Source organism: Canis aureus, chromosome 5 (genome assembly GCF_053574225.1).
Source record: "Canis aureus isolate CA01 chromosome 5, VMU_Caureus_v.1.0, whole genome shotgun sequence".
NCBI classification, from domain to species: Eukaryota; Metazoa; Chordata; class Mammalia; order Carnivora; family Canidae; genus Canis; species Canis aureus.
Window position 1 is genome coordinate 48,178,601 of NC_135615.1, and position 24,590 is coordinate 48,203,190.

Below are 24,590 nucleotides of genomic sequence, written 5' to 3' on the forward strand. Positions count from 1 at the left end.
GGCCTAACACAATTATGCAAACTGGGACCACTACAAATGTATGGTCTCTAGCCTCAATGGGGCTCTGCTGGAGGCTGGGAAATATTTGAAATCTGTGTCTATCCCTAAGCATATCCGTTTCCCACAATTTATGCAACCTTTTCACTCTTCATTTCTAGAATAAAGAAACATATTTATGCTGCTTTTTTAAAAGAAAAAAATTTCCCTCAGTCAATTTATCCCATCCCCTCTGCATTCATGAATACCTTACTCCAGCTAAAGCAGAAATAACCATAACCTTTATTCTCTTTTGGGCTAGGGACTCACCTTCTTTTCCTCCCCATTTAAATCTGCTGAATCTGTATTCTTTGTGCATATGTTCATATTTTTACCAATTACTATAAAGTGCTTTTAAATACATTATTTCATTTAAGCCACAGAACAATGTAGCAAGGAGAACTTGTATTATTGTTCTCATTTAATAGATGAAGAAACAGAAGCTGAGAGAGGTTAACCAGCTTGCCCAAGGTCACCTGGCATCTAACATCCATGTTTCATGGCTTCAGATTCAGCCCACTTTCCACACTGCCCCACCACTTCCCTAGACCCTGCTAACCATCCCATCCATGGTCAAACCAGATGAGACTCTCCCTTCAGAAGCTCTCTCACACCCACCTTTCTTTCTAGGTACACATGCTGGCTCTCCTCCACCCATCCTTAATCAACAAATTTAGCTCTACTGTTAGTATCTAAAGCCACCACCCTACCCACCCCCCAGAAGCCTCTTAAGTACTGCTTAGATCAAACCTCATCTGTCTCAAAAATAGTCGAATGTTATCAATTTCCTGGAGAATCAAGCCCATGTGCCACAGCCAGGTGCCTCCAAGGTCTGAGCCTGCCTCCTTTTCTGGTCTCATCTCTCTGTATGAACTGCAGGGAAGCCTCACTATCATTTGGTCTATTGGCCATTTCCTAAACTTTCCTCTCCCTGGGCCTTGATCTGTTATCTCTTTTCACTTACAATTCCATGCCCACTAACCTACCACCCATTTTGAAATTCTGTACATCTTAAACACACAAGATCTAAGTCCTTCATAGAGCCTTCCCTGCTTTCTGAGTGGCAGAAAGTTCACTCATATGGCACCTAGATGCCCTGTCACATAATTTCCTCTGTCAGTTGGTAAGTTTCAGGAAGCCCCTCTGTGCCCAAGGTATCTTTGTATCACTCTAATACCTAGCGGGGCTCTGAATATACCAAGTATGCAACAAATGTGGAAAATGCTCTGGTTAAATAAGTATTCAGCATTAAAATCACCTAGCATGCAAACATATGCAGTTAGATTCCAAAATAAAAGAGACACACACCACACTACCACAAATATATTATAATAGACACACACGCACACACACACACACAAACACAAACTTTGACAATATCCATGGAGTTTCCCATAGTCTTTAAAAATTTAACAGAAATAAGAGATAACTGAGGAAACATTAACTCATAATTTTATAATTTAGGGAACGATATATTCCACCCAATTAAGAATTCAACTCAGTTAAGATTGACCAGCAGCATCCCATAGACATTTAAAATTTTGTATTTGTATTTATTTACAGTACAGACATAGGTTTTCAAGGATTCATAGAACTTCATGTTGTAAACCAGGTTTTTTAACTGGTCTCTTTGTTACATAAGCAAATCTAAAGGCAATAAAGTCCTGAAAAGTGGATGAAACCTTAACAGAAACTCTGTGTGACCCACAGAGCCCTTTAATAAGACAATGTCCATGTACAACCTACATCCAGTGATATTCATTTTGATCTAATGATGTTTATATGGAGGATACTTGTGCTAGCTGTGATTTCTTTTCATGTAATGTTCCAGCTCTCCACTTCTAGTCACATCATTTAGAACATGGTTCCATCACATGTTGCTGTTAGTTCACAAGCAAATCAGACATCTTAAAGACAACAGGAAGGTTACAACAGGTTGTACAATGCAGGGCAGAAACTATTATGAAAACCAAACTCTCCTTGCCCATCTTTTCTTTGGGCTTTCTTTTGGTCTTTACCCTGCTTGGGTCTTTGGGAGTTGTGTGCATTGGGTAAAGTACCTAGGACACCGTCTCATTTTAGCATAGGTTGGCTGGCTGTGAAGAGCTAAAATGGGAAAAGAGTTAAGGAACCCTGAGACCCTCAGAGAAATAAATTATAGCTGCTGTTCTTTTAACTCTGCTTTCTGTTAATTTTTTACTTAAGAAAAATAAGATATTTCCCCCTTTATCAACTCTCACCTTCTCATATTGTAAGCAAGTGAAATAAGTAAAGGTCACTTACAGGCAAATAGCCTTATAAATCTGGTAAGTGTGAGAGAAGAGGCCATGGTATAGATTAAATGTTTGGGGTGATATGCCTAACTACAGGAGTTTACAAGGATGAACAACTTGAGCTTTGATGTACAATGCTATCACTGTGTGTTACATAACTGTGGCCCATAAGGACTAATTGTTTAAAGTCATATAAGCATAAGTAGTTCTTCAAAATTGAGTACAAATATAACAAGAATGAAAGCAACAGGGAAAAATTCAGAAATGTCCAAATATCATTGCTTCTGGGGCAAAACTCTATTGACCAGTATTTTTGGTTTGCCAACAAGAAAACGTGAGAACAAGAGAATTTTAGAAAGCAGTAATTGTAAAGAAACAAAACTAAGCAAAAATGAGTTTCAGGTCTTCATTATATAGTTTATATAAATCCAGGTTATTAATGCATAATTCTGGGCAATGGCTTTCCATGCACTGTATCTATAACAACTATTAAACGGCCTCTCTCTTTCTCCTCTATTTAGACACCCTTACATAACCAAGTAGTCCCTAGAGAATTTCTGTGCCACCATTTGCTTCCAGTTGCTTCACAAATGACTCTAACCCACCTCTGGAAACTGTGTATAATGGGCGGTCCGAAATCATTTATGATTTAAAAGTGCTTGTAGTGTGCTAATGATATGAACATTTATATACCTCACCAAAACATATTTAACCAGATAATCCTTTAAGCCAAGACAATATGAGAAAGTGACATTGTAACATACAACAGACCACAGATTTTTCCCACTGAGCTACAGCCTACTTTTTCCATTGACAAATTTCACTTCCTTCCGGAAGTATACAAAGTTAACTATAAAATAGTAACAGCACAGTGTTCATTAAGCCACAGAACAAATCATCTTGTTTTCAAAATATTAACCTAACCTTAGTGTCATATGCATTGATGTAGTAACCGAAAGAACTGTTACTTCCAAACAGTATATACAACAAAAGTGCTGTAGGGAAGTCTTACCAGCAGAACTATTGGTAGCTACACAAGAGATCCATTAAAAATTACTGTTAGTGACGTTAAATGACAACTTATCAAAAATTCACTTAATTTTCACCAGTGTTAGCTCTTTAGAACAACTCTAGAGTAAACAGAGTGTCTTCTGAATATAATCAACAAGCAACAAAGCCAGAACCCACAGTTAGAATTTCAGAGTTGGTAGAAGGAATCTATAGTAGAGCATGGATCTCTGTCTGTGTTCAAAATATCTAATGATATTTTTCATCTATACCGGACTTCTTTGAAAAGTACTATACTGTTTCATATCCTCCTTTCATTGTAACAAATGTATTAAATAAAACCTTTAGATTAAGTTTAAAAGCAGCTGAAAAACTGCCTGCTTTAGGCTCTAATTAGACTCTGTTATCTGGGAGCTTTGGCTCTCAAATATCAGAAACCCCAATAACTTATCATAGAAATACAAGCTCTTGGTTTTGAAAAATATACAAAATGCACTTCACATGGAAATAGCTCTTGATTGTCAAGGAAAGTAAGATACCAGTCTCATTTATAGATTCACGTTGTGCTTGCATTTCAATGATCTTTGTTTTTGCAGATTCCGTTTTTCACAGTTTTGGGCAGCCTCTGGCCTTTGGTGTAAGCACGGTACCAAAAATGGAGAAAGAGCAGCAGAAAGATGCACCCATAACTCATAATGATGTACAGAAAGACTGGAAACTGGTACTTGCAATCTTCCATGAAAAAGAACTGGCCTATATGGATGGTGACAATAATGAACTGGACCTAACAGATGAAAGAATGAAAAATATTATTCAGATATGAAGTCACAAAGGAGCAATTATTTAATGCATTCTTTGGCTGCTTATGTTTAAACACTCTCCAACCATATCCAGGCTACTGTTGGGTATGGAATTTTATCTTTATATCTAGCCTCCATGGGTGTTAGAGTGGGTGGGACAGAGTCAAAATCAAGATGGAAATGGGGAACCACTATTCAGTTCTGCCCAACTACACAACTCCAGTGGGCCCCACATACATGGCCCTAGAGCTGTGCAGTGCGGCAGCCCTTTTGTACCCAAAGAATCATCAGAGCAGGTTTTCTTGGCAAGTCTCCGTCTTGAGTCCTGGACTTGACAAAATGCACATGGGACTCCTATATTATGGCCTAATTTTCTCTAAGAGTTTTGATTTCAAATATTCTGTCTTGCTGTTAGATGAGGTATTTCAATTTGGGGGAAATACAAACATTCTAATTAGAGCCCCAGCAATTCTGTAGGAACCAAAGCATCCCTGGGTCCTTGTACCTGCCACTTGTCATCCACAGCTATATCAGGGTAAAAATATATCCTGCTAATGACAGCAGAGAATCTGTAAGGAGTGAAACAGCATTGATGACTGTCCTCATGAGGCCCGGGAGCTCTTTGTTCCAGGACATTCTACACAGCTTAATGGGAAGATTTCCCAGGCTAATGCCCAGGTTTTTTGCATATCTTTTTTCTCCTGATTAAAAGGCAACATGTGCTCTGTGGGAATGTTAGAAAAGTAAAACGCCATAAAGAAAAATAAATAACAATTACCTATCATCTATCCAGTTATAACCATAGTTAAGCTTTCCACAGTTTCTTTATGATCATCCTCAAGCTTCCTTTCATTATCTTAAGAAACTTCGATGACATGCATATGCAGTTGCTACACTTATTTCTCTCATTTTGCAGACACAAAGATGATACCTTTGGGACCCTTGGCTCGGTGACACTATCAATATTCTACTCAAGTGTGTTTGTGTATAACCAACATATTCAAGATAATAATAAATATCTATTATTTGTTCTATTTGAGTATTTTGCCACATAATTAAAAAGGTTTTATAACATTCAAGAGTAGGTTAAGTGAAAAAAAAAAGCCCAATACAAAATTGTCTATGCAGTATAATGCAAATCAAGCAACTGGTATACACATATATGTGGAATTATGTTTATTTTTTCTTTCTCTTTGCTTAATTAGATGTTCTAATTTCTCAGCAATAGTCATATGTTACTTTATAATCAGAAAAAAATACTTAAAAAGAAAGCAATTATGAATAATTTTCTTGCAAAGTAGGAATTAAAATAATTTATAATTTATTTCACTATTTCCGTGCACTTGGTTATTTAGAGCATTGTCAATTTTGTCAATATATATGATATACTGTGACTCTACCTCTTTAATCAGCAAGTATGTTTACCATTTAGAAGAAAAACAGACTCACAGGCAGGGATGGGGGAGACTTATAATGCCCTCATAGTTATATTCTCTTCCTCAAAATCATTTAGACCAAGAATATGGAATGTCTAACTTCTAATTTAATATTATGCCTGTTGTGATTCAAATAACCTTGAGATTATCTTGATCATAATTATATTTATTTTATATAAAAGCATAAAATGGTATAAAGATGGCATAAAGATATACATTCTGGTTTAACTGTCTGAACTCTTGGCTACCAAATACACTTTGTTTTCAACACAGTGCTGGACAAAAGTTTAAATAAGATGGAAAGGATAATGATGGGGTGCAATATAGGGGCTATACATTCTATATTCCTATTTTTTTATGACTTTTGTGCTTTTGTTAGTATCCTGATTCATAGGGAAGAGAAATGACTCCAGTTTAGTTTTATATCTGGTTTTAAAGAAAACTAATTACTCACAAGTTGTAATGATGTCAAATACTTTTTCCACCACAGATACTTCTGGAAGGCTGGTCCCAGTGCAGACAGCCCATAGTAGGAATACATGACTACATGTACAGCTGTATTTAGAAAGGCATGGAATGTTCCCAAACCACCTGGAAAATAAAATTATTGTAAAGTGGGGGCAATGCTCCTTAATATATGATTCATTTTTGTCTGAACTGAGATTTCAGAATAATTATTTCTTTAATTTTAGTAAAGAGAAAAACATATACAACATCAATGTTGTTAAATAGTTACTAAATGAGAGGGAACTGGATAACACGTTCATTCAGTAAAATGAGATGTAAATCTTCAAAAATAAGTTAGAATGCCTTTATTTATTGTTATATCTTAACCTTAAGATGGTCTTTTGATTTAGGTTCACTTTAACAAACTAAGTTGAGTTACTTTTTAAAAATGGTATATGCGTAATAATAATAATCAAATTCATTTTTTTAGTAAGGGTTGGCATATATAAAGTATACAAATACATTAATCTTAAGTGATGATTTTGCACATAGGTATACGCACCCATAACCATCCACATAGAACATTTCCAACATCATGTACAGTTTCTACGTCTCCCTTCCAAGAATATGCTCCTCCCAATGTAATCTTTATGCTGACTTCTATCATCAAGTACTAGTTTTCCTGTTATTAACCTTTATATAAGTAGGATTATACAGGATAATCTTTATCCATGTTGCTATGCATATTAGTAGCTTCCTTTCTTACTGCTGTATAGTATTACAGTATTACACTGTAATGCATCACAATCCATTCTCTTGTGCTACAAAACTTTGGCAATAAAACCACTGGCTTTTATTAGTAGGCTATGCTGAGTTTGCCTTAATTATTTAAAAACAATTATTGTTTTCCCAAAATAAACATTTATTAATTGTTAAGCCACCTTTGTTTACACTTCCATTTGATTACTATCAATTATGACTTCCTATTTTGGTTTTCTTCTTCTAACCACTACATCTCCCACTGATCACATTCAATTTAGAACAGAAACAAATAACCCTGGAGAACAGAAGCAAAGATCAACTCAATTGTCTTTTTAGCTGGACTTGTGTAGTACAGTGTAAGGCGTAACAAGGTGACTAGTTGATAGTAGGGCAAGAGACCAAAAAACTCCTCCTTAGCATCTTTCCTAAGAGGCACAATCTGGAAGAAGCTGCATTCTTTATATATAGCCTGATTCAGCTTAGTGATGCTGATCTGGGATTTAAATTTTTCTCCAAAATATTCTACTTTTTTTTATTTCAGTCTTCTTTAATTCCAGAAATAAAATGAAATCTCACAAATGTGGAACAATTACATTAGAAAAAGGACCAAATTCATAAACACTACATATTACAGGAAATTTAAAACAAAATAAAAATTGTTGCATAGTAGAAACAGATTACATTTCAATAATCATTCATAATTGCAGAAATTCTGGATACTTCTAGATGTTACCACTGGTAAAGTACTCCTTTAAAGTAACCTGTTTTAAAAAATTATTTTTGAGTTATTTAAATATTCCCCCAGTGCCTCATTTATGCTGTCCTGTGCTTCATAAACTTTCTTCTCCTAAATAAATAAAATTGCAGCTAATTCTTTAATTTTCATAAACTTCAAGTCAGAAGAAACTGAATTAATGAAGCTTATTAACAACCTCCCACCTTTTATTATTTACATTTGGGTTAGTCTTTTTTCCCCAAAGAAACTTGAGTTAATAAATTATAGTGGTGTGAAAACACCTTTTCTAGGGTGATTTAAAAATATAGTAGTTGTCTATTTCTGATAGTTTAGGAGTCAAGTTGCTTAGCATAAGCCAAATACCTCTCACGTCCATTTGTGTCTTGTGATTATATAAACACACAGGAAACAAACTACATCAGAAACTTTCTAAGATGCCTGCCCCATTTTTTTTGGTCGAAGACTATTTTCCATCCAGAATCTTTCACTATTTAAATGTGCTAAAATGAGAAGGATCCAATGGGCAGGAATTTAACAAAGCACTAGTGTACCTAACAGGGTTTAGTTAAGGATTACTAATCAAAATCAGCTTCCAAATAAAATTAACTTGCTGATTTTGTCTAGTTATTATTTTCTCAGATATGTTAATAAGTTTGTTCATAGAACAGTCACGTTTTAATTCATAATGTTTTTCACATCTCCTTTGGAAGGCTTTCCTAATAAAGTATTTTCTAATCTTGCTTTCTCCTTTACAACAATACTTTTGCAAAGATAACATCTCTGAATGAATTACAATTAGTGCCATCTCATTTTATTCCTTTGGTTTAGAAAAAGGAATCACCTGGGTAGTAATCACAATTCTACATATCTCTGGAAGGGAGTATGTACATAACGAATATAAAAACCTGCCAGAGAAACATTTGCATCATATTCCAAAGAAAAGTTGGAATTCTTATTATGCCAGAGAATTGTACAACAGGCAAACAGGAAATTAAATACTAGATAGAGATCAGCTGTGCTCAAATTTTTGAAAGAACAGTTTAAACTGGAGTTTCATTTTAGGAATGAAAGTCAATGCCAGACCACATTTCTGGAAATATCTCAGCTCTTGTTGCTGTACTTGTCACTAAGTAGATATTAGGTGTACAAGTATTTACTAGATTCCACATGCAAGACTGAACAGAAATGCCGACTTGAGGAACATATAAGAGAGAAGAAAGTATTTACATTTTGAAAGCAGAAGGGGGATTAAGGTGTGGACAAAGAACTCATTACAAAGTGTTTGATGTCTACAAACAGGGTAACTTTGAAAAACCAAGGAATTTCATGTCTAAATTTTCATTATTGAAAGCAATGCCTATTTGGAAATGGAAGCCATACTATCAATGGCTCAAGAATAGACACTAGAAAAGTACTCAACTCTATTCTTCAAATAAAGTTCATTTTTCCCATTATAGAACTAATAGCTATTCAATACAGAAAAATCAGAAAATACAGAGGAAGATAAAGATGGAGAGGGAAAGCTCTTTTTTGTGTCAGCACCTCCAAATAACTGTATTTTGGGGGTACTGCTCCCCAATCTTTTTCCTATTTATACTTATTTTTCAGTGTTGTAATATTCTGGTCTCAGAGAAGAATCTGAATAAATAAATTATAAGGGTGTGAAAGAACTTTTTCTAGCATACTTTAAAAATAGAAGAGACACCTATTTCTGATAATTTTGGAGTCAAACTGCTTAAAGGAGAAGATGAACTAGATGTCAATATCATTTACATTTCACAGTTATATATATATATATATATATATATATATACATAAGAATTCATAATCATTTTATTAATGGGTAGTTAGGTATTTTTCAATTTTTGGCCAATGAATATCACTCTACAAAGAACTTATGTGCATGTGAGAGAAAACAAATACATACAAAGATAAGTAAAATAATGGAAATTAAATAATATAGCTATCCTTGATTTGTAAAAGGACACAAATGAGACTATCTTATCATAACATGAGCTACATTTTTACATCAACATACATTATAAGAAAAACCAGCAACATTTACTTTTTAAAAATTCATGACATATAAATGCCAATTTGGGGAAAGGAAACACCTCACATACTGGAAAATCTGATGCCCAAAAGCCACGTTAGGAACCGTCCTTCTGGCTCTGCTAAGGTTCTGGTATCTCTTTCATGCCAATGGCTTATTCATGCCCTCTCATTCTCTGGGACATGAAGATTTTCCCCCATGCCTAGAGACTCTAAAACTCATATAAGAATTCTTCAATTGTGGTTTCTTATTTTAGTCCTGTAAAGTCAGAATGCCCAAAAGAAATGAGCTACTCACAGAAATTTTAAAGCTTTGTCTAACATGGGCTGCAGATTTACTCAAAGACTTCTTAAATTTAGGAAAGATTTATTTTTTATTTATTAAGATATATTTATTTCTTAAATCTTCGGACCAACTTTTGCTAATAAGTATACGTACTTGGGGGATATCATTTATTTAACACTTTATGATAGGGCAAAATTATTTAAACTGTTTTTTCCGATTCTAGATGTTCAGAGGCATAAAACCAATGCCAAAGGAACAAAAGAGTCTGATGCCAAGCTTTTGATTTAAACCAGTTTTGACTTCAAAATAATATCAAAACAATATCCTTCCACCACAACTTGACACATCTTTAAAGAGTTGGTAGGGAATGAGATGTGTATCATTTACTGGAGTTTTGAAAGGAACGAAGGCTGGAACTTGAGAAAAACATTCTAACTTTCTAGAAACCTGGAAGGAACTGATACCTAACTATATTTCTATAAAACTAAGGCTTCTACCATTTTATTTGTTTGCTGTTTATTTATTTAAGGATATTTAATAGAACTATATGGGAAAAGAGTAAAATCCAAACAAAACAATGAAAGGATAAAAGTAGGAGACCGTACCCAAAAGTCATGAGTATCTAAAGAATGGGGGGTGCGGGAGGGATCTAGGTTGAGAGTCTCACATTTATCTTTCAGGTAATAATGAAAGTCAGAAGTTTAACCAAAGTAATTCTTTGATGTTTTGAGTTTCTTCTAAATCATATATAAGGACAGAAGAATTTGTGTTCACAACATACAGAAATGTAATTGTTTATAACACATGATCCCAACTCTCCCTTGGCTACCTGCGGCAAATTTGACTCCAAACCACCAGGTCCATGGCATGATGGTATGATGGAAGACATGCAGGAAAGTCACTTGGCTATTTTTCTTACGCAGAACAAAAAAGATCTGAAATAATTTTAAAAAAATCAAGTTCATAGAAAATCATGCAATGATTTATCTACTGTTACAAAAATACTGGCAAAGTACAAACATCATAATTTACATTCAAAGGGCTGCCTTAGAGAATGCTCATAGAAGCAGCTGATTCTCCAAGGGGCAGCTTAAAAGCTAATTAGTATTAAGAAACTTAGATATGATGACTAGTCATGGGAGAATCAATAAAAAAATGTTAAAGAAAATGTATGCAGATTTGAAAATCAAAAATGGAAAGTGAAGAACTTAGCCAAATATCATTGAAAGAAATGTTACTGGTAGGAAAACATCCACGTGGATTTTAAAGTATATGGGAAAGCAGAGAGTCTCAATTCTTAGGACAGAAATTACTTTATATTGCTCTCTAAGATAGCCTACCAATTTAGATAAGGGAAAGGAGGACTTGCAACAGAGCAAAAGTTAGCATATAATTATTAAAGAAAGATGAAAAGGGAAGAACTCAAGGGGATTTGGGGAAATAGGATGGGGGGAAAAAGCAGCCTGGGAAAAATGAGAAAGGCAACAAAGGCACTATCCAGACTGAATGTACTCATGGTTTGCAGAAACCCTACAAACAAACAAGGAGGAGAACTGGAAGGCTTTTACAGGGGAGTGGGTTTTAAAAAAATTCAAAAGCAGAATTAAGTGTTCAAGAAATATTCAAAATTCAGAATACCAGTGATGAGTCAGACTTCTAAATATAGAACTAAGCAGAACAGCACAAATAGAAGTATCCATAGCAGTATTTGAGAAATGCGGTTTAGGGAAGGACATAGAGGTAGCAACAGTTTCCTTATGGAACCTGGAAATGAGCACAGGCAAAGCAGAACAATGAAGCCAAAATGCATTTGCTTATGCATATGGAAGAAGGCAGCATGATGCAGGATGCAAAGGAAAAGCCCCACATCAACTATCTGGGGTCCTGGTCCCAGGCAGTAGCGGCATTCCTCTGGGTGAGTTACTTACCTTTCTGGCTTCAATTTATTTTCAGATTGAGGGCTCTGGACCAGATCAGTGGTTCTCAACCCTGGCTGCATATTACAATGTCCAAGAAACTTTATAAAAATTGCTATGCCTAGTCTCTGACTGTAGACCATCTGGCACCAAATCTGAGGTGAGGTGAGGTGAGGGCCAGGGTTTTTTTGTGTGTGTGGTGGTGGTGGTTGCTTTTTCTAATGCAGTTAATTCTCCTGAACCATGATGGCTTAGAACCACTGAACTACAACCAGGGTCTCCCAGTGTGGACCCTGGACCAAGAGCAACAACATCACCTGAGAACTTAAAAGAGATGCAACTTCTTGAGCCCAATATACTGAACCAGAAACTGTAGGGGTGGGGTGCATGTTATCTGTGTGTTAACAAGCCCTCTAGGTGATTCTAAGGCATGCCCAAGTTTAAGAACCACTGTATTCTATGCTCACTAAAGTCCCTTCCAATTCTAACAGTATGTGATCATTCAGCTGAGAAGGTGAAGCATGTTGAGATTTGCTACAAAAAATACACAATCTGTAATAGGTATTTATAATATGTATTCTGAGGAGAGAACACAGTTGTCTTAGACTCAGAACTGGTTCCAGAATAACTGAGATCCACATGCCCCAACAATGAAATAAATGTCCAGCTTTCCTAAGCAACTCTGAAAACAGAAGTAGGTTTTCTCCTTTCATCATGGACCCTAATCCATGGCACTTGCTTCTCCCAGAGCCCAGTCACCAAAATTCAGAGTTGATCCTCAACAGGATCTTAAGTTGGAAGAGAGAAGATCTAGTAAGCATAAACTTCAGAAAGGCAGATGGAGATAGTTTTGTTGTTATCAAAATTACTGATATCCCAGGGCTAACATCCTAATGTAAGTTTATGAATTTTGAAGCATTTATCCTCTTAAAGGAATATGGATGACATAGTGCTTTGGTTTATATCAAAAGAACGCAAGGTAAAATGTTCTCTGTTCTTTGCTTCATGAACCTGCTTCCCCAAACACTAGTTATCCATCTCCATAAAGATGCACAGTTTTGCAGAATATGTGACAGTTACATACTTATCTTAATCAGGTAGTAGATACATAACAAGAGCTTTTGGAGTTTGCAAAAGATTGAAAAAAAATGCTTATCCGATTTTCTAAAATTACTGATAATAAAAGGTAAAAAATAATTGGAGTTCTGCCGGAAGTGGAAAGATAACAAGAATTATCAGACAGATTAACTCCAGCAGTTTATTGCTTCCACTAAAAGATCAAACATTTACCAAATGTGGTAACCACATACTCACAGTATCTAACAGCTCAATAAATTTGGAGAAGTAATAAAGCCAGCAGGTGCGTGCCATCTGCAGAAACACACATAGATACGAATTTATTTTATTTTTTATGTGGAGGAAATTTTTATTTTTTAATTTTGGCAAAATATACATACTGAATTTACCATTTGTAAGTGTTCAGTTTGGTGGCATTCTCATTTTTGTGCAACCATCACCACCATTCATCTGTAAATCTCTTCTCATCTTGCAAAAGTGAGACTCTGTACCTACTAAATAATCACTCTTTACCTCCCTTCCCCACCATCCCTTGACAACTACCATTTTACTTTCCGACTCTGATTCTAACTACTCCAGGTATTTCACATAATAGAATCATACGGTATTTGTCCTTTTGTGCCTGGATAATTCCACTCAGTGAAATGTCCTCCAGGTCCATCAGTGTTACAGCACATGTCAGATTTTTTTCCCTGCTAAGGCTGGGGATTATTCCATTGCATGTATGTACCACATTTTCTTTATCTGTTCATCTGTCCGTGGACATTTGGGTTGCCTCTATTTCTTGGCTACTGCAAAAAGTGCTGCTGTGACTATGGGTATACAAATATTTCTTTGAGTCTCTGTGTTCAGTTCTTCTAGTTAAGTATCCAGAAATGGAATTGCCAGATCCTATGGTAATTCTATCTTTAATTGTTTGAGGAACCAGATATTAATTTATTTTTAAATCCAGGAAGGTAAAAAATAAGAGCACCAACTTTCATTTAGCAGTAAACCACATACCTGACTTTATGTTTGATTCTTTCTGATCATTTTTAGCTTTTTTTTTTCTGTACATATAATTTGATAATCGAGTCATTTACTTCTTCTGAGTTCACATAAGTGTTAAAAAAAAAGAGTCTAAAATGTTTTAACATTTAATTTGAATTATGAGTTTTTCCAAAGAAAACTCACCCTCAGTGCTGAAGGTGACTGTGAATAGTCAACAATTTCGCATCGAAATGAATAACCTGTGCCCCAGCCAGACATCACAAACTGGAAGAGAGCATATGTACATTAAAGGACGAAGCATCTGCTCAACAGCTATAACAACAGGACTTTGGATTGTGTCTCTTTACCACAATCACAGTTGACTCCGCATGCAGTGCAGACGAAAAGGCAGGCTAGAACAATTACAGACTGGGAACTCCTTTGATAATCAAAGCAACAAGCATTTTCAAAATTGTATACTCATATATTACCTACATCAACTTTTTTCTGACTCAAATGTCCATGTCTTGGAATGATTATTCTGATACAGTGGAGAATAAAACATTTGGGTGTTTTGCCTATATAGCAAACACTGGTTGGTATATGCCAGTATATGTACACATATGTATATCTATATATGCCTGTAAATACGTTTACATACTCTGAAGGGGATAGCAAGGTCTGAAAACAGTCTTTTCTGGTGATGTCTAATCTTCTCAATCAGTCAATAAGTAAATGGGCAAACCAGAATTTCTCACTGTACTCATTAGATGGCTGCCACAACTGGGTTTTCCTGTTCTTGGCTAGTGTGTGTAATGTGAAGTGGTAGTCCATGACTCTTAAAAATCAAGATTGATCAAACACAAGACTCAGAGATCAGTTAATTTTGGATTCCCATGATGAGTAAGAGAGGAAAATGTTAACAAGAAGAGTGCAAAATGGCATGTCTTAATTCCAGCACACCCACAAAGTGACCTTAGACTAGTGGTGAGAAGAAAGGGTCTATTGTTGTTATCTGAACCTTAATTCAAAGATTATTTTGACATTCTTTTAGTAGGATGGGGGGAAGTTCTTTTAAAAGAGTATCTGATTCAAACAGAAACTAAGAAAATGAAAAAAAACAGTATCTGAAAATGAAGAGCTAAGGGCTCTACTTTTAAATGAGTGTATAAATTAAATGGTTGGCTTAACTGAGTGTTCTGACAATACAATCAGCTCTTCTCTAACATCCTATTCTCACAAGTCCCAGCATCTTCCCTGGAATGTCTTATTTCTCAGTATAATGGTTACATCATTTTCTGCCATGAGTGCACCTTCTAAATTTCTATTTTTAATTACTATTAAAGCTAAAATGAAAACTTCACCATAAATTAGTTTTTAAAAGCAAAAATTTATGAGGTTTATCAAAATATTTTAATGCTGAAAACCAAAAAGATGCATAAGAGAAAGAACAACTCTTTAGACCATGGTATTCAAACTCATACCATCCTTTCCTGATATTAGCTCCTACCTTGATTCCTAAGATATTTAATTCCACTGTCAACTTGGTAAATGGTGAAATCTTTACAAAGATGATCAGAAAAGACATATTTTATGGGTTAGAAAAATGACTTACAAAAACAAATCAACAAGTTTTTCTCAAAGGAACAAGGGGATGTGTATAAAAATAGCTAATTCTACAAAATCCTGATCTGTCAGTGACCATCATATTCTCTTCCATTCAGATTCTCTTCTGATTGCTGCAAGTAAAACTGAAAGTCCACTTACTTAACTGGGATGATTGGCTTTCCACTTTACCATACCTCAAAAAAGGACTGAGCTGAACAACAGAAGCTCTGTGACATGGTCTCCTGTGAGATCTTCACTGGTCTCTCTTTATCAATGTCTGACTGGTGCCAAGTAACTAGCACATTCAAAAACCATCACTCTACAGTCAGGCATGTGGGTTCCCTTTGTGTGATATACTCCCCTTTCATCTTGCTCATGTTTTCAAGATTTATAACCCATCTTGTTCATATTTTCCCTAACATTCACAAGTGGAGGTGTTTCCTCTGTATACCTAATGTAATTATGCTCTACCCAATAAACCATGTGTTCAGTGTCCTGTACATGATATGCTGACCAGCTGCCAAGAGTCTTTGTTTAAAGAGAGAGTAAAATTGGTGCTTTCCTGATACTAAATTTAAGAACATTCTAATAGTCTATGGAGCTTTTGACATATATTTCTATGTTTCAGGCTATCAAGAAGAAGGAGCAATAATTTGTATTTGGCAGGTAATAAATCCCAACTTTGGCATATAAGTAACTCTAGTATGAGTGATTAATGGGAAATAGAAACTGCCAAATTCAGATATTTTCAAAACTTCTTTTACACTGTATTTGCTAAAGTAGGAACCCAAACTTAATGGCTATAATTAAATTCTTTTCCTGAGAAACATATTTGGGGACATCACACTGAATAACATAATCAGACATAGAGTATAAAGGGACGTGAGAAACAATTTGGTTTCACCTTGACTCTATAAAATGGGAGAACTAAGGCCCAGAGAGGTTAAATAACTTGCTCAAAAATCAGGCAGTTGGTTAGTAGCATGACTGGTATTAATAGCTCCTTGTCTCCTGGCTTCTAGGTCTGCACTTCACTGTCCTATAGGCTGTTTCCCCGCCCTCATAACTTGGTAAGAGCATGTATTTTTTCTGCTCCTCACCTCTACTAACCCTTCCCTTTCAGTTACTTGTGATCCATAACAGTAAGGTAGCCTGTAGTTAATTTTGGTAAATACGTAGAAGAAATAGAAGGTAGCAAGGCAAGTCCAGACTTTAGGGAAGCCAATGAGAAATGAAGCTACAACAAATATAAGGTGACTCAATCAGGTAGATTTGCAGTGGGAATCAAGTTGGAGGGATACATATGGAGAGGTCAAGAGGGGCTGCAGGGGTCATGGTGGGCCCTCAAGAGTTTTTCAGTTATGTGGAAGCACAAGCTATGCAGCAAAGAAGTAAATAAGGAGTGGAAGATGAGAAAGCCAGCCAGTATTGGAAAAGAAGCAAAGAATCCCAGAAAAGCAGGTAAGTGAGGCTGGTGAAGGTTGTTAATAGTACAGTAGGTGAGAGAGAATCCATGAGTCTACTCTTGGTCCTGGAAGATCCCACTCTCTCTTATTGACAAGGGACAGGTTCCTTCACCTACTGCTTTGTATGAATTTAAATTCTCTGTCCCCACAAGGGCCAGCTAAACCAAACCTAAACAGTCCACCATCTTATAGCTCATCAGAAGTTCCTACCATGGTGATGATAACTCATTACAGAGTCAAGATGAGCTCCCAATGTCAGACAGACCTGGATTCAGATATCAGTTCTCCAATAACCAGGCATGTTATTTTGAATGTTACTTTGAGAGTTACATAACTTCAAGTATGAGTTGCCTTAAAACCAACACTTATGGATTCATTCAATCATCTGTTAAGATTAACTGTTGCAAGTTACCGGACTTAATGTTAATTTTTCTCACTACTTGTGAAGTAGACTATACTGAGATCCTCTAAATAGCTCAATATCTGGTCCATACATAACAATTTTTTTGGCAAAGATTTAAGATAAATTTCTAAAATTCCTTATATCTCAGTTATCATTATAATCATAACAAGAAACAATGACAGAAATACAGGAAGATTCAAGCAAAATTCTTCCATTAGGAATAGTGAAGACACTTGCCTCATAACACATATACACAGAAAAGAGTACTATGGAAAAATTGTACGTTATCATTGCTTTCTTCAGTTCATAGGGCTTTCGATTCTCCATGAGCTTTGGTCCTAGAGAAGTGACAAAATAGACATAGAGTCCCAGGATGATGGTTTGTGGCAGAGGTGAGGACATGAGGAGCCAGTCTTCAACTCTTGGATCTAAAAACAAAATATAAGTGCACATCCATTTAGTCAAGAAATAACTGACAGCAACCACCATTTCTTTAAGCAAGCACCTAGATTCTAATATTGACAGCAGACTATTCAATGATCTACTATCTTGCAGAAGGATAAAGGGAAATCACATTTTAAATTGTTTAATTTTTTTTAAATTATTTATTTATTTATTTATGATAGTCACAGAGAGAGAGAGAGGCAGAGACACAGGCAGAGGGAGAAGCAGGCTCCATGCACTGGGAGCCCGATGTGGGATTCGATCCCGGGTCTCCAGGATCGCGCCCTGGGCCAAAGGCAGGTGCCAAACCGCTGCGCCACCCAGGGATCCCACATTTTAAATTGTTTAAAGAGGAAAAGAAAAAAATGAAATCATTCATAACGTCACCATCCATCGGTGACCATGTTAACATCCCACCAGTGGTCTTCTTTGGTCCTGGTTGAAAGTCCTTCTTTCATTGGAGGTAAAAACTAGACATATTCGTATGGCTTATGATGTTCCTATATTCAAACTTTGGATTACCCACTGACTGAAGAAATTCTACAAAGTTCAAGCAGTTCTGATTCTGTCCTTTGGTCCCCATTTGTGTGACAACTTTTATTTACTGTGACCTCCGTGGTGAGTTTCTGGCCCCTGGCTAGCGCTCCTCCTGGCCATTTCAACTGCACTTGGCACCCACATGTCCCGGAAAATTTGTTGAAGGGAAAGAGGGAACTAATAATAATAATAATAATAATAATAATAATAATCATAGAAGCACTAAAAGATTTCAGTGCAGTGTACCTAGATGGCTGATTTCAAAACTTTTTCTGAGTTAATGCTGTGACGATCTTAATATGAGGGGGAAAAGTTTAGTTTTGAGAACTCTGTGTTTTTATAAATATCAGTGTAACCCTTTGTTAAATTTCCAGCTTGTGCAAGATACTTTACCAAAATTGTTCCTGCTAAGAGCATCAGTGACTTCCTTTGGAGATGTGTTTCTGTTCTTAACAGACATCATAGGCATGGCTGAAAACTAGATTTTCTGTGTGTCCGTAAAGGAATTCCTGAATTAAAGATATATTTCATTTTATTCTTTTAGTGACTCAGCGGGGGGAAAATATCAGATGACATCATCTTTCTGTTCTTCCTCTGGTAGCAGCAGAAAGCACACAAGCCAGGAAAAGCATGCTGGGTTGGCTCAGGAAGCAGAAAAAAATAACTTTAAAATAAATAATTTTTTCCTGTAATTTAATATTTTAAGCATACACCTTCTTTTAAAATCTTACGTGTGACTTTCAAGTTCTATAAACTTGAAAAGATTATGGTGTCTTTTGAGAAAAACTGGCTAATATTATGTTACTTTCATAAAACAATACACCAAGTTTGTTTTTGTTTTTGTTTTAAATCCTATTTCAGCAAAGCTTTGGAGTCAGCTTGGCCTGAGTTCTGATCCTGGCTCTCCCACTGACTCATGGGATCTGGGGCCACCAAATCCACATCTCTGGACTTACTTTCCTCATCTGTGAATCGGGCATAAAGCAGCATATATGTCCCAGGAGATTTAAGGAGTTACTATATGTAAAGAGCTCAGCACAAGCTCAGGGCTCAAGGATTATGCACTGCTACTATTACCGCAGATATAAATTCTGTCAGCATAGCAGAATCACCCCTGTAGTATTTAAAGGTCAAATGATCACAAAATGACCCTGCTCCAACTGTCTCAGAATCCAGGGCCATGGGTCCGAGGCATCCATAAGATGCTGAGGTGACCCTGATGAACTGTCAGAGTTAAGAACCAGGGGTTCGGTGCTTCCCTCACCTATCCTGGGGACCTCAGCATCCCTCACTAGGTGCTTGATAGTTGTCTTTCACGTGGTTTCCATGCCCCTGATCCAATCTGCTACACCTTGTCTTCTAAACAACTGCTAAATTCACTTTCTAAAAGTACAGCGCTGTTCGGATTATTCCTCTGCTTAAATCAGCTCTCCCAACTGAGCAAATGAAATTCAAAGTCATTAGTATCTTTGATGTTCATGACTCCAGCTATTGTTAATGACTCTGACAACTGTTCATGTTCCCTGCCTTCTTGCTCAGTAACAGTTATATCTTTCTGAATAGGGAGACCACTTCCATGTGAGGTAGGGGACACCCCCTGACAAGATGTCCACAAGTCAAGGCATGGATGGTGACTTGATAGGGAAGTTTAGGGGGTACTGCTCAATGACATTTGATGTCTCTGATCAGACTAAATTTGAAGTCTGTGATAGAGACTCACTCTGTGATTCCACAAATTACAAAAGATTCAGGGATGAGGTGATCTCTGTTTTCCCCAGACACAATAGGCTGAGGGAAGAGCGTTTCATATACCTTCTCTTTGGCATCAGGGTTGGGTTTAAGTGTCATGAGTAGGGCCAAGATGAAATAAGAGGATGAGAAGGCAATTGTCTGGAGTCCATACCCCAGTCATTACTGAAGTTCTGACTTATTGCTAGCCTAATAATTCTTTTCTAAGAGTGTTCCAGAGAGAGTAGAGGGAAAGGAGAAGTGCCCCATACATAGAATTTTAATGAGCTTTTCCATCAACTACTTGTAAGAGAGTGTTCTCTTTTTAAGTAGCATGTACTAGCTCAAGTACACCCTTTAAAATTCAATGCACCAACCAGATGAAGAAGCTGGAAGGAAAAGCAAACATGTACCTCCACCACTTTGTGAAGTATTAAAGTTTCAGAATGGCAGCCAACCTTACTCATACTCCATCTTCTTGTAAAAAGATGATAACTAGGTTTGAAAAGCCATTATTACTAACTCAACACAAGGAAAGTTGCTTTTAAAACATTAAAAAGTTTCCCTTTCTCTACAGTCCAAAATGCTCCTAGAGCATTACTTCAAAATTTGACATTTCATATCTAAGAATCATAATAAATCCTCTTATAGCTTATGTGTTAATTAAACCGTATTTAAATCTGTAGCTGTGGAATTTTCCATGTGAAATAATTATGCACGACCACTACTTCTCTAGCAATCAGAAAATCAATGAATAACAGTAGGTTTCCCGAATGCTACTCAGAAACAGGGCCAAAGCCAAGAATACACTTGAAATTCTTGGCCCTTGATCATGGGTTCAGACCTTCCCAGGGTAAGCAAAATAAATCTGAACTAAGATGGCCAGGAGTGATTTCTAATGGCTCTCTGAGATCAATATCACACTAAACAGAAGCAAAAAAAACACCTCTCCTGTTATACCTGATAGTGTTCTCACAGAGTTGCATATCTAACACAAAACATTTTTAACCCTCTAGGTCCTGATTTTATATATATATATACATTCATACATATATATGTATATACATGAATAGGCATTTTTAAAAACACATGCTATATTAAAAGTATTTTCAGGGATCCCTGGGTGGCGCAGCAGTTTAGCGCCTGCCTTTGGCCCAGGGCACGATCCTGGAGACCCGGGATCGAGTCCCACATTGGGCTCCCGGTGCATGGAGCCTGCTTCTCTCTCTGCCTGTGTCTCTGCCTCTCTCTCTCTCTCTGTGTGTGTGTAACTATCATAAATAAATAAAAAAATAAATAAATAAAGTATGTGAAAGCATCAGCAGTCTTCACTCTCCTTAAAAAAAAAAAAAAAAGTATTTTCAGATAACAGCATTCTTTCCATCATCTATAACAACCACCACCATTTGTGTTGGGATATTTCCTAAGTTGCAGAGTACTTTCATGCATATTGTATGGTAGCTTGCAGGTACCATTTTCACCTCTGTTTTGCTGAAAAAGAAATGTCTATTTACCACAGACAATAATTTGTTCAAGATCACCTAGCCAGACCATGGAAGTAGAACTTAAATCTAGGTCTTCCCATTATACATCTCCATACCCTCTCTCCTCCCTTATGACTTCAAATTAGAGTAACCAGAGATATAGCACTGCCTGCCTCTCCCTCTCCCTTTCCCTATACTGCTTGGAATGCTTTTTCATGGGGCTCCCTTTCTCTCTCTAACCACCTCCAGCCCTTTAGCATTCCTTTTTCTGACATAATGTAGCTCAGCTTTTCAAGTAAGAATTCCTAATAAAAAGCAGAGAGTCATTACATGAATAAAAGTGGAAGTGGAATTCAGAAGTAGTTCATTTAAAAACATTTTATACTTGCAGCTCTATACAGATATTAATTATCATCTAAATCAATTTGGCTCTTGAGTTAGGATATCTGAATTTCTTGAGGTGCTGTATTTGGTATAGCGAGTAGCAAGAGACTTTGGGCTTCCAAACAGGTCCATTTCAAAAAATGCACCCAAATCTACTTGGCTCCCAAGTTCAAATCATGACATTTCAGGTAGCAAGGCATACTCCTACTTTGAAAAGCAATTAAAATATCAATATCTTTTAAAATGAAAACAAAAGTGAAAGCCATTAAAACAAGACAAATAAATAGTACTGACTTTATGAGAATTACTGTGAACCTTAAGAAAAAGGTGACCTCGGGATCCCTGGGTGGCGCAGCGGTTTGGCGCCTGCCTTTGGCCCAGGGCGCGATCCTGGAGACCTGGATCGAATCCCACGTCGGGCTCCCAGTGCATGGAGCCTGCTTCTCCCTCTACCTGTGTCTCTGCCTCTCTCTCTCTCTCTCTCTCTCTCTGTGACTATCATAAATAAATAAAAATTTTAAAAAAAAGAAAAAGGTGACCTCTAAAAAAATCTGTATGTTCTCAGATTCATTACATAAGTTGAAAAACTAAGAAAAAAAGGAAGAAATATGGAAACAGTCATTCTCCATTTCCCTACCAGATTGAAATTTCTCTATTTATGGGATACTTAAAACCAAACCAAACCAAAACAAACAAACAAAAAAAACCAACCCTTGGCATTCTTCCAGGGCAAATCTGTTGGGACCTTTTTTAGTGAAATAAAATGGGTCTTTAGCAATCTCCTGAGAAAAATGGCAACCATCTTTGCTGAAATCTGCATAAATTGGAAAATAATTCCAGTTGTGTTAAATACCAAGAGATGGCACTTATCTTCCTGAATTTGGTGAACATGCAATTTCTGATTAATAGGGAAGAGCTCATCTGAAGTGGTGATGCTGGTGAATATGTGTAAAATAATTCAAATGTGAAATATCAGAAATCTAATCAAAATCAGAAAACAGGTTCTAGTCTTTTCTGCCAAAAACTAACCACAGCTTCAACAAGGTCACATCTCTAAGCCTCAGTGTCTTTAATTCTAAAAAGAGTTTGCTTTGATGATACCACCTTTGATGAGGTCCGCCTCAGCTCTGATTCCTTGTTTATTTAAACATTACTTTTTTATTTATACACACACACACACACACACACACACACACACACACTGAGAGAGAGAGAGCGTATGTGCAAGTGCCCAGGAGTGGGTGGGGGAGACGTAGATGGAGAGGGAGACACAGAATCTTAAGCAGGCTCCATGCCCAGCATGGAGCCCGATGACAGGCTCAATCTCACAACCCTGAGATCATGGCCTGGGCCAAAATCAAGAGATGGATACTTAACCGACTGAGCTACCCAGGAGCCTCACCTTTTTTACATTTTTAAAAATGTTCTTTGATAAGTTATAAAAGCAATACACATTTGTGTGGTATAGAAAAAACAGACATAGATAAATAAATACAAATTACCCATAATCCTATCACAGAGGGACAAAAGCTCTCACAATAGAAATGTATGTGGTGTATTATAACCTGTTTTTCATTTAACACATTTAAACTTGATTTGGCATTAAATGTTCTCCTAGAACATTGATTTTTTTTTTTTAATGGGCAAAGCAAGAAAGACAGACACTTCAGAATTACTCATGGATGACCCTATGAAACACTCTCAGTCCTTTCTGATACACCCTTGAGGGGGCAGCCCCTCCTTTTCAAGAATCATCATTGTTGGCATTAACTGCTATTTCCCTTAAGAGCATGAGGGCAGAAGCAAGCCTTAGAGGGAATGGTAAGTTGCAGTCTCTCATTCTGTTTCAGTAAAATCCTATTTAATATTGGAATCTGATGTAAAAAGGAAAGATGCACCTTAAGGAGGAAGTTTGGTTACTCACCAGCATCTTTGATCCAATTATCATAAAGACGTACAGTTCTTGATGTAAGCTCACTGAAGGCCATTTTCCACAGGATTTACTGGCTTTTACACTGCGTTCTTCAGTACAAGAAAAAAAAGAAATGAGTTTATGATCTATAAATGCAAATAAAGCCAAGTTCTAATAAAACAATATTATAAATGCTAAATATTTAATAGAAATACTTGGCAAAACAACAAACTTACACTGAGGGTAAATGCATTAGTAAACCACAGTAAACCCTGATACTGTGGCAAACATTTAAGATTTTTCATCATTATAAGAACAATGCTTACTTTGCTGAAAAAGGCTAACTAACATTCTATGTACAAGATATAAAAGGAATAAACAATTCTAAGAACTTTATTAAGTGTATCTCCCTTTTATGGCAACAATGCAGATCAGGAAAGGATTGTACCTCCCATGGGAATTCTGAAATAAAAACCCAGTAGAAGAAAGTCAAGAAAATACACAAAACATTCAAAACATTCTGAGAAGCTACTCTGAACCAGGACTTACAGCTGATCTTCAGGCATAACAAGGTCTTCTACATGCAAGTCTTTACAATCTAAGTGGACTACTGGTAGAAAGAGGGAAGGAAAGAAGATCTACAACAGCCAAGGAAAAGTTGCCTCATTTATCTGGACAGATAGATAAGAACAGTTGGGGGACAAAAATCAACAGGGAAAGGAAACTAGCTCTATTATACATTAAAAGATAATCTAAATCTTCCATAATTAAAACAATGTGACACTGACACATGAAGAAGCAAACCAATAGAATAGAGCAGAAAATC

General features: G+C 36.4%; 1 protein-coding gene across 3 annotated transcripts in view; it reads right to left on the reverse strand.

Moving 5' to 3' along the window:
• Positions 1 to 1,564: 1,564 nt before the first annotated feature.
• Positions 1,565 to 24,590, reverse strand: part of ELOVL7 (ELOVL fatty acid elongase 7) — a 75,801-nt gene continuing 52,775 nt past the window's right edge. For 2 of the 3 annotated variants that reach the window (XM_077897924.1, XM_077897925.1), the window contains 7 exons: positions 23,777 to 23,874; positions 17,513 to 17,703; positions 14,003 to 14,083; positions 13,067 to 13,123; positions 10,666 to 10,771; positions 6,008 to 6,144; positions 1,565 to 4,101 (listed from right to left, as the gene is read on the reverse strand). In XM_077897924.1, coding sequence (XP_077754050.1) covers positions 3,892 to 4,101; positions 6,008 to 6,144; positions 10,666 to 10,771; positions 13,067 to 13,123; positions 14,003 to 14,083; positions 17,513 to 17,703; positions 23,777 to 23,840 — 846 coding nt within the window. In that variant the 5' untranslated portion in view covers positions 23,841 to 23,874 and the 3' untranslated portion in view covers positions 1,565 to 3,891. The remainder of the gene's footprint in view (positions 4,102 to 6,007; positions 6,145 to 10,665; positions 10,772 to 13,066; positions 13,124 to 14,002; positions 14,084 to 17,512; positions 17,704 to 23,776; positions 23,875 to 24,590) is intronic. The other variant, XM_077897926.1, reaches the window with a different exon arrangement.